At 54.7% G+C, this 11,891-nt stretch overlaps 1 protein-coding gene across 1 annotated transcript in view; it reads left to right on the plus strand.

Annotated features, from left to right (window-relative positions):
- The window catches only part of LOC138446318 (ninein-like protein), a 39,820-nt gene that overhangs the window by 9,993 nt on the left and 17,936 nt on the right, over nucleotides 1–11,891 (plus strand). Inside the window, exons 3-10 of the mRNA XM_069601191.1 lie at nucleotides 444–604; nucleotides 1,102–1,157; nucleotides 3,804–4,005; nucleotides 4,636–4,785; nucleotides 6,203–6,370; nucleotides 7,851–7,987; nucleotides 9,189–9,326; nucleotides 11,586–11,650. Of these exons, the coding sequence (XP_069457292.1) occupies nucleotides 444–604; nucleotides 1,102–1,157; nucleotides 3,804–4,005; nucleotides 4,636–4,785; nucleotides 6,203–6,370; nucleotides 7,851–7,987; nucleotides 9,189–9,326; nucleotides 11,586–11,650 (1,077 nt within the window). The remainder of the gene's footprint in view (nucleotides 1–443; nucleotides 605–1,101; nucleotides 1,158–3,803; nucleotides 4,006–4,635; nucleotides 4,786–6,202; nucleotides 6,371–7,850; nucleotides 7,988–9,188; nucleotides 9,327–11,585; nucleotides 11,651–11,891) is intronic.

Genomic DNA, 11,891 nt, shown 5'->3' on the forward strand with positions numbered 1-11,891 from the left:
CACCTGCCTCTGCCCCCGACTTTAGACTCATGCGGAGTCTGAGCCTTCCTGGCTCTGCTGAGGTCCTTGCCCTCTGTGTCCTGTCCAGGCGGGGTCCTGTATTGAGGTGGGGTCGGGTGGGTGGGAAATGACCTTCTGGTCTCTAGAGCGCTTGGATTATTGGAAGGTTATTTCCTTGTGTAAAAAGCTAGATTTTAAACTAGTTTTCTGTCACATAACACAAGCATATTTTGCTTGGAAACACCGAGAGTTTAGGGTGGAAGTCCTGTCTCCGAGCCCAGTTGTCTCAGCCCCAGCCCCACACTAGCCACTCCCTGTGTTCTGGCGTTCCCTCTGTCTGTCCCCGAGAGCCACATCGCACCTCCGAGTCTGCATCTTCGTAAGCACAAGTGGGCCCAGAGGCTGTTTTAAGGAGCCCCACACACCTCCCATTTGCTTTCCAGTTGCCTCCCGGTCTGTGCCCCCGAAGTACGTGAGTGGCTCTAAGTGGTACTGCCGTCGGAGCCAGCCTGAGCCCTGTGGCACTGCAGGTGGAGCCCCAGGTTTACTGGAGCAGCCGGCCAGACCCAGTGTGAGGAGCCAGCTTCGGCCACTCCGCGTGGAGGTTGGTGGAGCCTGCCTTGGCACCTCCCCCCCACCCCCATCACTGCTCACATGACATGACACAGGAGGACGGGAGAGGGCATCTCATCACTGGAAGAGGGGCTATTTGGGGACGTACATTTGGTTTTAAGGTGTCTCTGGGTCTCACTGTCTGCAGGGCAGCTCTGGCCACAGAGCATCCTCCTTCAGAAACGGGGGTCTCGGAGCATCCCCACCCTCCCCTGGCCCCTGCAGGTGGAGGGAAAGGTTAATTGGCTGAGGGTAGAAAGGGCAGCTGTGCCATAGCTACGGTTACCCCCATCCAGCACTCAGACCAAGGCTCACCCTGTACGACTTGGCGGGCTCGTGATGGATGCCTCCGGGGCCCCCAGTGAGACTCCTTGAGCTGTCCACTGCGGGAGCCTTCAGGCCTCCGTGTCAGAAAGTCTATCCATGGGGCAGATCCACCCGTGCGGGTTAATCATGGCTGATGTCTTTCTCTTTCTGTTTTTTCCACAGAGTCTCAAGTCTGATGAAGAAGCCGACAGCACGAAGGAGCCTCAGAATGAATTGTTAAAGCCCAAGGTAAAGCCTGGCTTTGTGGTGAATGCCCCCTTTGGTCAGTGCTGGGCTGTCAGGCAGCAGGCTGCCAGCAAAAGAGAATTTCCTGGGAGGTGCCCAGTGTGGGTGGTCTCTTTAGGGTGCCTTTCTTCCTGGGAGGGGTCCCAGCTCTGAGATTCTTAATCAGACCCTTGGGCAGGAGCTGCTGGCTAAGAGAGCAGCCAGTTGGTTAGGGTCACAGTGATCTCCTGACCGGCAGGCATGGGCCAGGGGACTCCTTCCTAAGGTGCTAGGCCTGGGCCAGCAGCCTCCCCACCCACCACAGGTCCTGACTGTGCCCCTGTGGAGGGCGAGACGTGGCTCTGGTCCTGGGAACCTGGTGGAGCACCCGGAAGGCAGTCACAGGTGTGCTTAGCAAAGCTTGGTGCATCAGCATGTGGGTGTGCGGGTTCCTTAAGGACGCCTCTCACCAGCGTGTGTCACAGGGCAGAATGTGCAGGACCATGGCTCCAGTGGGAGACCAGAACTGACCTGGAGCTTCTCCTGAGTGAGAGGTCTGCGCTGGTGCTGAGCACCGTCCAGACTGTGGTCCTCAGGGGCTGAGGCTGTTGCTGGCTCAGTGCTGAGCGTCGGGACGTCAGGCGAGTGAACCAAGTGTCAGCGCTACTGGATGAAGCAGATGGACCTCTTTGTGTCCGAAAATCACTTCCTCCATCCCCTGGACTCAGAGTAAATCTAGGGGACAAGAGGAAGGGCTCCAGGGAGGTTATTCACTGAGTGATTTTGGGCTCTCTGCCCAGAGACAAGTTGGGTGCTTCTTTCCATCCAGGTTAGAACTGACACTCGTGCACAAACACTAACGTCAGACCGCACAGGACTGACGTTCTCTGCCAGCCCTGAGAACACACCCTGGTGTCAGAACTGCTTTCCCCCTTTTTTGGTTCCTGCCTTTATTTATTTACTTTTTAATTTAAAATTTATTTATTTGCCTATGTCAGGTCTCAGTGGCAGCATGCAGGAGCTTCATACGTCATTTGGGACCTTTCATTCCGGTGCACAGGCGTCTGTCTAGTTGAGGGCACAGGCTTAGTTGCTCCATGGCACGTGGGATCTTAGTTTCCTGACCAAGGATCGAACCCGAGTCCCCTGCATCACAAGGTGGATTCTTAACCACGGGATCATCAGAGAAGTCCCTGTTTTTCCATTTTTCCATAGAACTTTCAGATGTTTTCAGCTGGAAGGGGTCTTGGAAGTGGCCCTTTCCTTGTGTTTTCCTCAACCTGATATACAGCATCATTCCTGAGCATGGAGGCCTAGCTTTCCTCAGGAAAGGACTTTCTGATTATTAGTTGGGTTATCACAGTAAACGCCAAGATGACTTCTCTCTGGAGAGCTCCAGCCCACTGACCGGGAGCCGGGGTCTGGTCAGGTGCAGGTGGCCCTCGTCCTGTGTCGGGCAGGGTGGTGCAGTCTGGGCGTGGAAGGAGCTCTGCTTTGAAGCCTTGCTTATCTAAAGAGAGCTCTTTGTGGGCACCCCAGGGTCTGTCCTCTCCCAAAGGGTGTTTCTCTGGCAAAGCTTCAGAAATCTCAGTAAGCCACCTGGCTAACGTAGAAAGGCTATGAAACCTGGCCAGCTGTCACCTGGACTCGCTGCTGAGTCTGCATCTCAAAGACCCCTGTGGCTCCTGATGTGAGGTGGTATGGAAAACAGCCCACCTTGGAGCGTTTTTTACTGGGGGAGAAAAAAAAAGATAACACTCAACCTGCATGCAAACTAGCCTTTGGTGCTAAGTTCCAGTTTACAGGAGATGTTAAGGATGGAGGGCAGGAGGCTGGGGGGCGGTGAGGGGGTGGGTGGGAGGTGACCCAGTGACTCTGGGGGAGTAACCACACACACAGGGAGGATTCTGTGTTGATGCTGAGTTGAAGAAATCAGCTATCGGGAGACTTGGGAGAGAACTGGTACATCGTTGTTAGGTTGTAGGGCCATCGTCGCACTGGGGTCAGGAGTGCATACGAAACACTCGGGTGAGAACACGGCAGCTGGGATTTGCCTTCAAATTCTTGGGCCAGGGACCTCTGTGGTGATTCATTGTCTAGGACTCTGCACTCCCATTGCAGGGGCCCCGGGTTCCATCCCTTGTCTGAGAACTAGAGCCTCCATGCCTTAACTAAGATTTTGCATGCCACAACTAAAAAGATCTCACGTGCAGCAACCAAGACCCAGAGTAGCCAAATAAATATTACCAAAAAAACAATATATATACATATATATATACGGGCAAGAACAAACGGGTAGATGAAACCAGGGCGAGAGGCTGCCCAAGGGACAGGGTCATTGTTGGACTGTGCTATTTGCTTTGGGCAGGTTTGGAGGCCTTCTAGACGTTAATTCTTTAAACCTGGGCTTTTTATTCTAAGTGCAAAGCTTGCAGGTATGCTCCTAGTACCACAGCTTCTGTAGGCTCCCTTCAGAGAATGCCTTCCCCACGTGCAGCAGAATACCCCTTTTGTTGTGAAATTTTGCATAGAATTAAGTTGGAAGAATTGCACAGTGAGCCCAGTGTAGCCAGCATCGGAAGCTTGACTCTCACATGTGTCCCTCTGCCCATCTGTCAGTCCATCTGATTTCAGGGTAAAGTACCGCCTTGGTGTTTTTCCCCTGCTTCAGGCCAGCTGCCAACCTGGGGTTCTGAGGTCTTCAGGAGCCCCCAGAAGCCCCGCAGCGACTCCTTCGACACCGCTGAGAGCCAGGTCTGGGGCCTCTGGGAAGAGCTGGGTGTGGGCAGCAGCGGCCACCTCACAGAGGAGGAGCTGCTCCTGGTCTGCCAGAGCATCGGGCTCCAGGGCCTGGCGAAGGAGGTGAGAGGCGATGGGACGTACTGCCTCAGAGGGCTGGGTCTTTGTGGTTGGTGCCAGGCCTGGAAAACCCCTTCACCCTCAGACACAGATTCAGTCGTCACTGTCTGGCCTAAAATCCTGTGCTGACTCCCAGGGCTTGTGCTGAGGGTCCGTCTCGGGCCACCTTCGCGCAGGATGCTCCTCTGCCTGGAGTTCTCTCCCGCCTCTGGTCTCCCTAGGCCTATGGCCCAGCCCAAAGGTGGTGCCCATAGCATCTGGCTGTGACCCCGGCAGCTGTGTTCAGCCCTTCCCTCCTTCGGGACCCAGGGAGGAGGGGGTAGTGTGATGGGATGGGCCCCGCCTTGCTGACCCTGAACCGCTGGGATTCCGTACACACGTGTCCCACACATACATGTCCCACTGTCCAGCAGACTCCCTCACAGCAGACTCGGGTGGGTGTTTGGGAGATGCGGGATGCTCAGCTGGGTGGAAACTGACCAGGCGTGTGGATTTCACAAGCCCCAGCCAGGAAGCCAGTGCTGGGATAGCAAGCCGCCTGCTTGGTGGGGTGGGGGCCGGGCCTGGGCGGGGTGGTCAAGGCTACTCGGGAGGAGCTTCTGAGCAGACGCCTGAGGCGCTTTTGTTTATGAGCTTGAAGACCTGTTCAACAAGCTGGACCAAGACGGGGATGGTGGAGTGAGTCTGGAGGAGCTCCAGCTTGGCCTGTTCCATCATGGGTCCCCTCGACCGCTGGAACCGGCCCCGCTTGTCAAACCCAGCGGGTCCTGGTCTCATTACCAGGTAAGGTGGGGCGATTAACTCCTGAAGCCTGGGGTGACTGCCATCACTCTTCTGAAGGCCTGAGCTCTCTGCCTGGTCCCCAGAGTGGGGAGTGGGTGCCCAGGAGGTGGTTGGAGTGACCTGACCTGACCTGACCTGACCTGACATTGCTTCTGCCTGGCTATGCGCCACTGGTGAGCTGCTTGCCTTCTCTGAGCCTCAGGTTCCTCATCTGTAAAGTGGACACACCTCATAGGGGTCTTATGTGGATTCCCTGGGGTACACTGCGTTGCACCAACAGCGCCCGGTCACTCCTCCCTTGAGCCCTCCAGGCTCTCCTGGAGCTGTGTCCTCATTTTTCATCCTGCACGAGGCCAGCTGGAGTCAAGCAGACTTTATTTACACTGTGATGTTGGCCAATGCGTTTGGTTCATCTCTGTCTCGGGGTGGTCAGGGCTCCTTCTCCCACCACGGGGCATGGTTGTCCTGGGGAGTCTTGCTGCCGCCTCTTTGGCACCATGGTTGATCCCGCAGTTGGTGGGAGGTGGTGCAGGAAGAGTGGCCTTGTTCTCTGCTGGGCTGGGCACGTCCGAAAATCACGTTTCTGCCCCCGAAGCCACTGAGATGGGGAAGGAGTCGGGGTAGTGAGACAGTGCCCGGCCACCTGAGGGCAGGGACTGCAGTCGTGCCCACAGCCCGCGGAGGAGGGCTCCTCCCAGGGGCCTCGGCCCCTCGTTCCTGCCCAGGAAGCGCTGACATGGCCCCGGGGCCACGTCCTGTGCGTGCGGACACCGGTGTGGCCGGGCTGCGGGTGTGGGGCCTCACGCAGCAGACTGAGGTTCTCCTGCTCCGTCAGGGGAGCCCCTGGGTCCGGTGGGCTGGGGACACCAACCTCAGAGAGGAGGGGCCCGCTGCTCCTCCTTGTTCTGGTCCCAACAGCCAATGCCCTCCCTGGGGTGGGAAGCACAGCTTCCTGGCCGCACCTCAGCCTCCCCCGTCAGCTTTCCGGCCGAGGGATTTTTCTGCCCTTGTCTCCAGCCCTGAATCCTGAGGACACGTGCCCTCTGCTGGGGCCGCTCCGCCTCTTCTGAAGCCCATCTTGGGTTTCTCTGCATAGGCTGGGTTTCCCTCGGCTGGTTTGTGCCTTCCCAGGCTCTTCCTCTTGGGAGGACAGGCGGGAAGCCACCTTGTTCAGAGAGAAGTTACCTCGGGGGGCCCTGCAGGTGCTGGGGCATCCCCCCGCACGGCCTCAGGCAGACGGCCCTGAGCCCTGGGCTTGGGTCGCCTCCGTGGAGCCTGCAGTTCCCACAGGTCCTCCGAGCACCCTGTTCCCTGCAGCAGGAATCGGGGAGGCCGCGCCTGCCGAGCACAGGTGGTGATGTCACGGAAGGTGCGCGGGGAGGCCCGCGGCCCTCACAGCGCTGGTCCCCGTGTGCAGGTCCTGGAGGAGAGTGTTGGCCAGACCACCATGTCGTCCCTCGTGTCCGTGTGCTCGGGCCCCCGCCTCTTCTGCTGTGTGGATGACGGCAGCGGCTTCGCCTTCCTGGAGCAGGTCATCTCCTTGTGGGCCCAGGAAGGCGTTCACAATGGCACGGAGGTCTTGCAGGTGTGGGCCTGTCACGTGGCTGCCCTAGCAGAGGTGTCTGGGTGGGAGGATTGGGGGAAGATGCTGCCCATGAGGGAGGCTGGACAGAGAACCTCAGACACAGGCCTCATGGAGGGAAGGCCCGTCGTCATCACTTTTTGCTTTATTTTTTGATATCGATATGTAGGACCTCCTAACTTAGAAACATAATACGTAAACAGAAAAAGCCCACAGCCTGAAACAAATCCTTTAGAGGTAGGTTTCAGCGTCTCAGACTCACCCTGCAGTGCCTGTCGGCCTCCGAGCCGATCCTCGGTCCTGGAGGGCTAGAGGGCCTCTGACTGACTGCAGCACGTGGGCGTGGACACCAGGAGGCGCCGCCCACACGTGTCGTGCGGTTTTTCTAATCTGGAAGCTGCTGCCCAGACCTCTTTGTCCTCTGCTCCCGCAGTGATTTCATTGCTGAGAAGCGTGCTCTCAGCATGTCGTGGCGGCAGCTTCCCGGTCGCTCCGCACGCTTTAGCGTCCTGTCATTTTTCTCCCAGAAGCCCTCAGGGCCGTGGAGAAGCGTGGAGATTCAAGTCCCCTCTCCCGCTTTACAGGAAGGGCTTCCCCGTGGGCCCTGCCATGTGCCTGCCCCACCCCTGTGTCTGCAACTTGTAGTCACAAGCACCAGTCACTGAGAGAGCAGCCACGGCACCAGTGTTATCACTAGGCCGCCGGCAGGTGCACAGGCGTTCCCAGCCTACTCTTCCTTACTGTGGTAGAATTCAGAAAGCACAGTTTTCCTGTTCTTTTAACTTTACCTTTCCTGATCCTGAGGGGGAATGGTTGTGACTCTCAGAAATGCTTGGCTATCAACCGTTTCCACCAGCAGAACCCACATTGTTCCTATGTCTGTTCGTGCTGTTTAGAGATACATTAAGGATTCTTTGTGTCTGAAATGGCAAGAACTCAACTCAAACTTGGCAAGAGGAGGACATCTTTGTGACCAGCTGTGGAAGAAGGAGGATGTCTAGACTTGGGGGTCCCAGCTCTGGGGGTTGTCAGGACTCTCCTGGGCTCTGGGTCTTGGCTTCAGGTCTAGCACCCTTGCATGGCTCCCCAGGACCTCGTGGTCTCTACAACACTTGATTGGACAGAGGAAAAGCCCTTCTCCAGCCTCCCTATCAATCCCCAAAGTCCTTTGCTTGCATATGCCCCCCCTTCTGTGTCTGTCCCTTAGTCCAAGAAGGGGACTCTGTCCAGCCTGGGTCATGCCTGCCTCTGAGGCAGGGACAGAGAGGGGAGGATCTGTATGCTGACAGTGGGAGGGGGACATCAGTGTTGACAGGGACCTGGGGAGAGGTACCCCAGAGGGATGGGAGCAGGGGAGAGGTGCCATTCAAGAGGTGGAGACTTTGCAGACAGAAAAGGATGGTACTGGGACAGTGAGGTCTGGGCCAGCAAATGTCTGAAGACCCACTCACCCTGCCTGCCTGATGGGCCTTTCTGTTTTCAGAGCCTTGACTTCAGCGTGGACGAGAAGGTGAACCTTTTGGAGCTGACCTGGGCCCTGGAGAACGAGCTCATGATGGTGGGCGGGGCCGCCCAGCAGGCAGCCTTGGCCTGCTACCGCCAGGAGCTAAGCTTCTGCCAGTAAGAGCCCCACTGTGGGGGGCATGTGGGGCTGCTGGCCAGGCTGGCCTCCTCGCCCAGGACACGGGCAGCCTGCGGGAGGAGAAAGGGTGCTTCCAGCATGGTCACAAAGCACGGCATGGAGATTGGGCCCAGAATGCGATCCTTTTTAACTGGGTTTGGCTCCAGCTGAGCTGGATATTCAGGCCATCCGTCTACTGAGCCTGTTGGCACAGAGATTGTTATTGTATCTTTATTGATGTGCTGAAGCTACAGAAAAGGTTGGCAGTAATTCCAATCTCCATCCCCACGACTTTGCATCTCGTTAGGTACGTAGGTACCAACAGATGAGACCTCTGACGTCAGGCAACTCTGCAGAGGGGCCCAAAGGAAGACTGCTTTGGGAGGATGAGGAAGGGAGACAAGCTTGGTGTCTCTCCAGTGGGAGAAACAGGCATCAGGATAGCCGGTGCACTGAGCCTCAGGCAGGGCCTGGGGTGAGCGGACAGAGAGAGGAGTCTCCTCTGCTCTGGGCAAGTGCCTGGCACTTAGGTGCCAGGCTACAGTTGGCAAGGCTGTGACCAGGCAGAATAATGGGTGGCCAGCCTTCTCCCCTTCATGCATCCAGTCTCAGGTTAGGTGCTGGGGATTCCTGGGGCCTGAGGCCCAGCTGCAGGCAAGAGGGAGCGTGGATAATTTCCCACCTCTTCTAAGGCCGTCTGGAGGGGTGAACACTGCACGCCCCGGGCTCAAACCTCTTGGTTCAGAAACCTGCTAGAAACCCCACTGCAAGCCAGTTGGCTTCTTGCTGTATGTACTTCTGTAAAACAGACTCAATAACTGCAGAAACCATCCTGGTAGGAGGAGGGTCAGGCTTCCCAGGTGGCGCTAGTTGTAAAGAACCCGCTTGCCAATGCAAGAGGCGTGAGAGATGTGAGTTCCATCCCTGTGTTAGGAAGATCCCCTGGAGGAGGGCATGACAGCCCAGTCTAGTATTCTTGCCTGGAGAATGCCATGGACAGAGGAGCCTGGAGGGCTACAGTCCATAGGATTGCATAGAGTCGGACATGACTGCAGCGACTTGGCACGCATGCACAGGAGGTGGGTCAGAGCCCAGCGCTGGCCACTGCTCAGCACTCTTAGGCCAGCTGAGTTTGTTCCTTCAGACCAGCTCGCGAGGCCCAGAGCAGTGTCCCCAGTGATCCTTCCCTCCTTTCTGCAGGGAGCAGGTGGAGCAGATGGCCAGGGAGCGAGATAAGGCAAGGCAAGACCTGGAGAAAGCTGAGCAGAGGAACCTGGAGTTTGTGAAGAAGACGGACAACCTGCACTCTGCTCTGGAGCAGCTCGCAGAGGAGGTCAGGTAGGTCCTGCCGGGGTCCTGGGCCAGGGCGGATGGTGGACCCAGGCTGCTGCCAGCTGAGGCCCTGCTGTCTCACCTGAGCCCTCAGCAGGGATCCCGCAGACCAGGCATCACCCATGCAGCGGGCTGAGCAGACTCCCGCAGAGTCAGCCCGGCTGGTGGCGGACAGAAGAGAGGAAAGCATTTCTGGCCTTTATGAAAGCCTTTCCCTCTCTCTCGATGTGTCACCTGCCTCCCTGTTCTTTGCTGTGGCTGCGTTCGGCTTCATCCCAGACAGGGGAGGTGCCGGGTATCCCCTGGATGCACATGGGGCTCATGGGGCTCCCCCTGGGGGGCAGCCTGACTGCACACGCTCTTCCTCTGCGGCCAGCGCTGCCCTCCCCAAGTGCCCACAAGCCGACGGCGACTGACTTCAGGCCATCAGTCGGGGAGCTGAGAATGGATTTGCGTTGGTCTCAGCCTGGTTGACCTGATTCTCCCGACCATCCCAAAGGGACACCGTGAAGTTCTCTCTGAGTCAGAGAACCGGAGCCTCGTTAACTCTATCCAAGAATCTGGTTGGGGGACACAAGGCCTCGAGGGCCATGTGAGTGTTTGGATTTTGCTGCATGAGTAGCACGGTGTCATTGGTACATTTTTAGAAATAGCGTTTGCAGTTGTGTTGGGTTATTCTAACAGCAAAAAGTGTTAAGGGATACATGTTCATTGTAGAAAACTTAGAAAATGCACACACAAGGAAAAATAAAAGCGAACATTTCACATCCACAGAGGTTATCGCTCCTGACCCTTTCCATGCGTCCCTCGCTTCTTCCTGTGCACGTGGTCGCTTTCAGAGGTGTCGCTGCTGTAATGTTGCATATCCTTTCTGAGCATCCGTCATGAGGCTCTGCCATATGTTACTGTACCTTTCCCCTTTAAAGAGGGAAGTGGTATGATCACGTTTGTAAAACTCGCCCCAAGATCTGCAGGCTGTTAGGTTAACCACGCACATCAAACTGTTTCCCTGAATGACAGCTGCCCTTGTGCCCCAAAGCTCTGCGGTGAGTCTGAGGGAGGCTGAGCCAATCATTTCTGGTTTCGACCACAGTCAATTGAATGCGAACCCAGCCAGGCTCTGCCGAAATAAGAGTTTCCACTCAGCTTCACTCTGGATATACTGGGTTTGAGAATCCTGTTAAGCAACTGTTTTAGTGATGTTGTTCAGTCACTCAGTCATGTCCGACTCTTTGTGACCCCATGGACTGCAGGGCACAAGGATTCCCTGTCCTCCACCATCTCCCGGAGCCTGCTCAAACTCAGGCCCATTGAGTCAGTGATGCCATCAACCGTCTTGTCCTCTGTCGTCCGCTTCTCCTCCTGCTTTCAATCTTTCCCAGCATCAGGTTCTTTTCCAATCAGTCAGTTCTTTGCATCAGGTGGCCAAAGTACTGGAGTTTCAGCTTCAGCATCAGTCCCTCCAGTGAATATTCAGGACTGATTTCCTTTATGATGGTTTGATCTCCTTGCAGTTCAAGGGACTCTCAAGAGTCGTCTCCCGACACCACAGTTCAAAAGCATCAATTCTTCGGTGCTCAGCTTTCTTTATGGTCCAAATCTCACATCCATGCATTACTGCTGGAAAAACCATAGCTTTGACTAGATGGACCTTTGTCGGCAAAGTGATATCTCTGCTTGATAACATGCTGTCTAGGTTGGTCATAGTTTTTCTTACAAGGATCAAGCATCATTTAATTTCATGGCTGCAGTCACCATCTGCAGTGATTTTGGAGCCCAAAAAATAAAGTCTGACACTGTTTCTACTGTTTCCCCATCTATTTCCCATGAAGTGATGGGACCGGATGCCATGATCTTTGTTTTCTGAATGTTGAGCTTTAGGCAAACTTTTTCACTCTCCTCTTTCACTTTCATCAAGAGGCTTTTTAGTTCCTCTTCACTTTCTGCCATAAGGGTGGTGTCATCTGCATATGTGAGGTTATTGATATTTCTCCCGGCAATCTTGATTCCAGCTTGTGCTTCATCCAGCCCAGTGTTTCTCATAATGTGCTCTGCATAGAAGTTAAATAAGCAGGGTGACAGTATACCTTTACTTTCTCCTTTACTACATGCTAAATAAAAGTTTATAGAACCTAGAAACTTGAAATGTATGCAACAATTGAAGTTTTGATATTATCTCTAACATTGTCTGAAATGATCTAAGAATTTGGTAGTTGTTTTTCATATCAGTGTTAAAATATTATTTATCGCATTTTTAATACATAGGTTTCGCCAACTGATTTCTGCGTATAAGAAAAAGACATCTGAAACTTCTGCAAATAGCAACACAGGTATGTCGTCTGATACCGAATTACTCTTGGTGATTTTACCATAGATAAAGTAGGAATGAGGAAGTTTCAATAATGAAAGAACTGTGAAAAAATTAATGTAAATTGCACGTGTATTTTATTTTTTTAATTAATTTCTTTATACTGTAGTATTCAAGATTCTTTAAGAAGTTAACTGTAGGTGATTTAACATCAAAGGCAGTATTGTCTGAAAAGAAATCCATCTGTTTAATATGGCCCCTAA

The sequence above is a fragment of the Ovis canadensis genome, chromosome 9 (genome assembly GCF_042477335.2).
Source record: "Ovis canadensis isolate MfBH-ARS-UI-01 breed Bighorn chromosome 9, ARS-UI_OviCan_v2, whole genome shotgun sequence".
Lineage (NCBI taxonomy): Eukaryota > Metazoa > Chordata > Mammalia > Artiodactyla > Bovidae > Ovis > Ovis canadensis.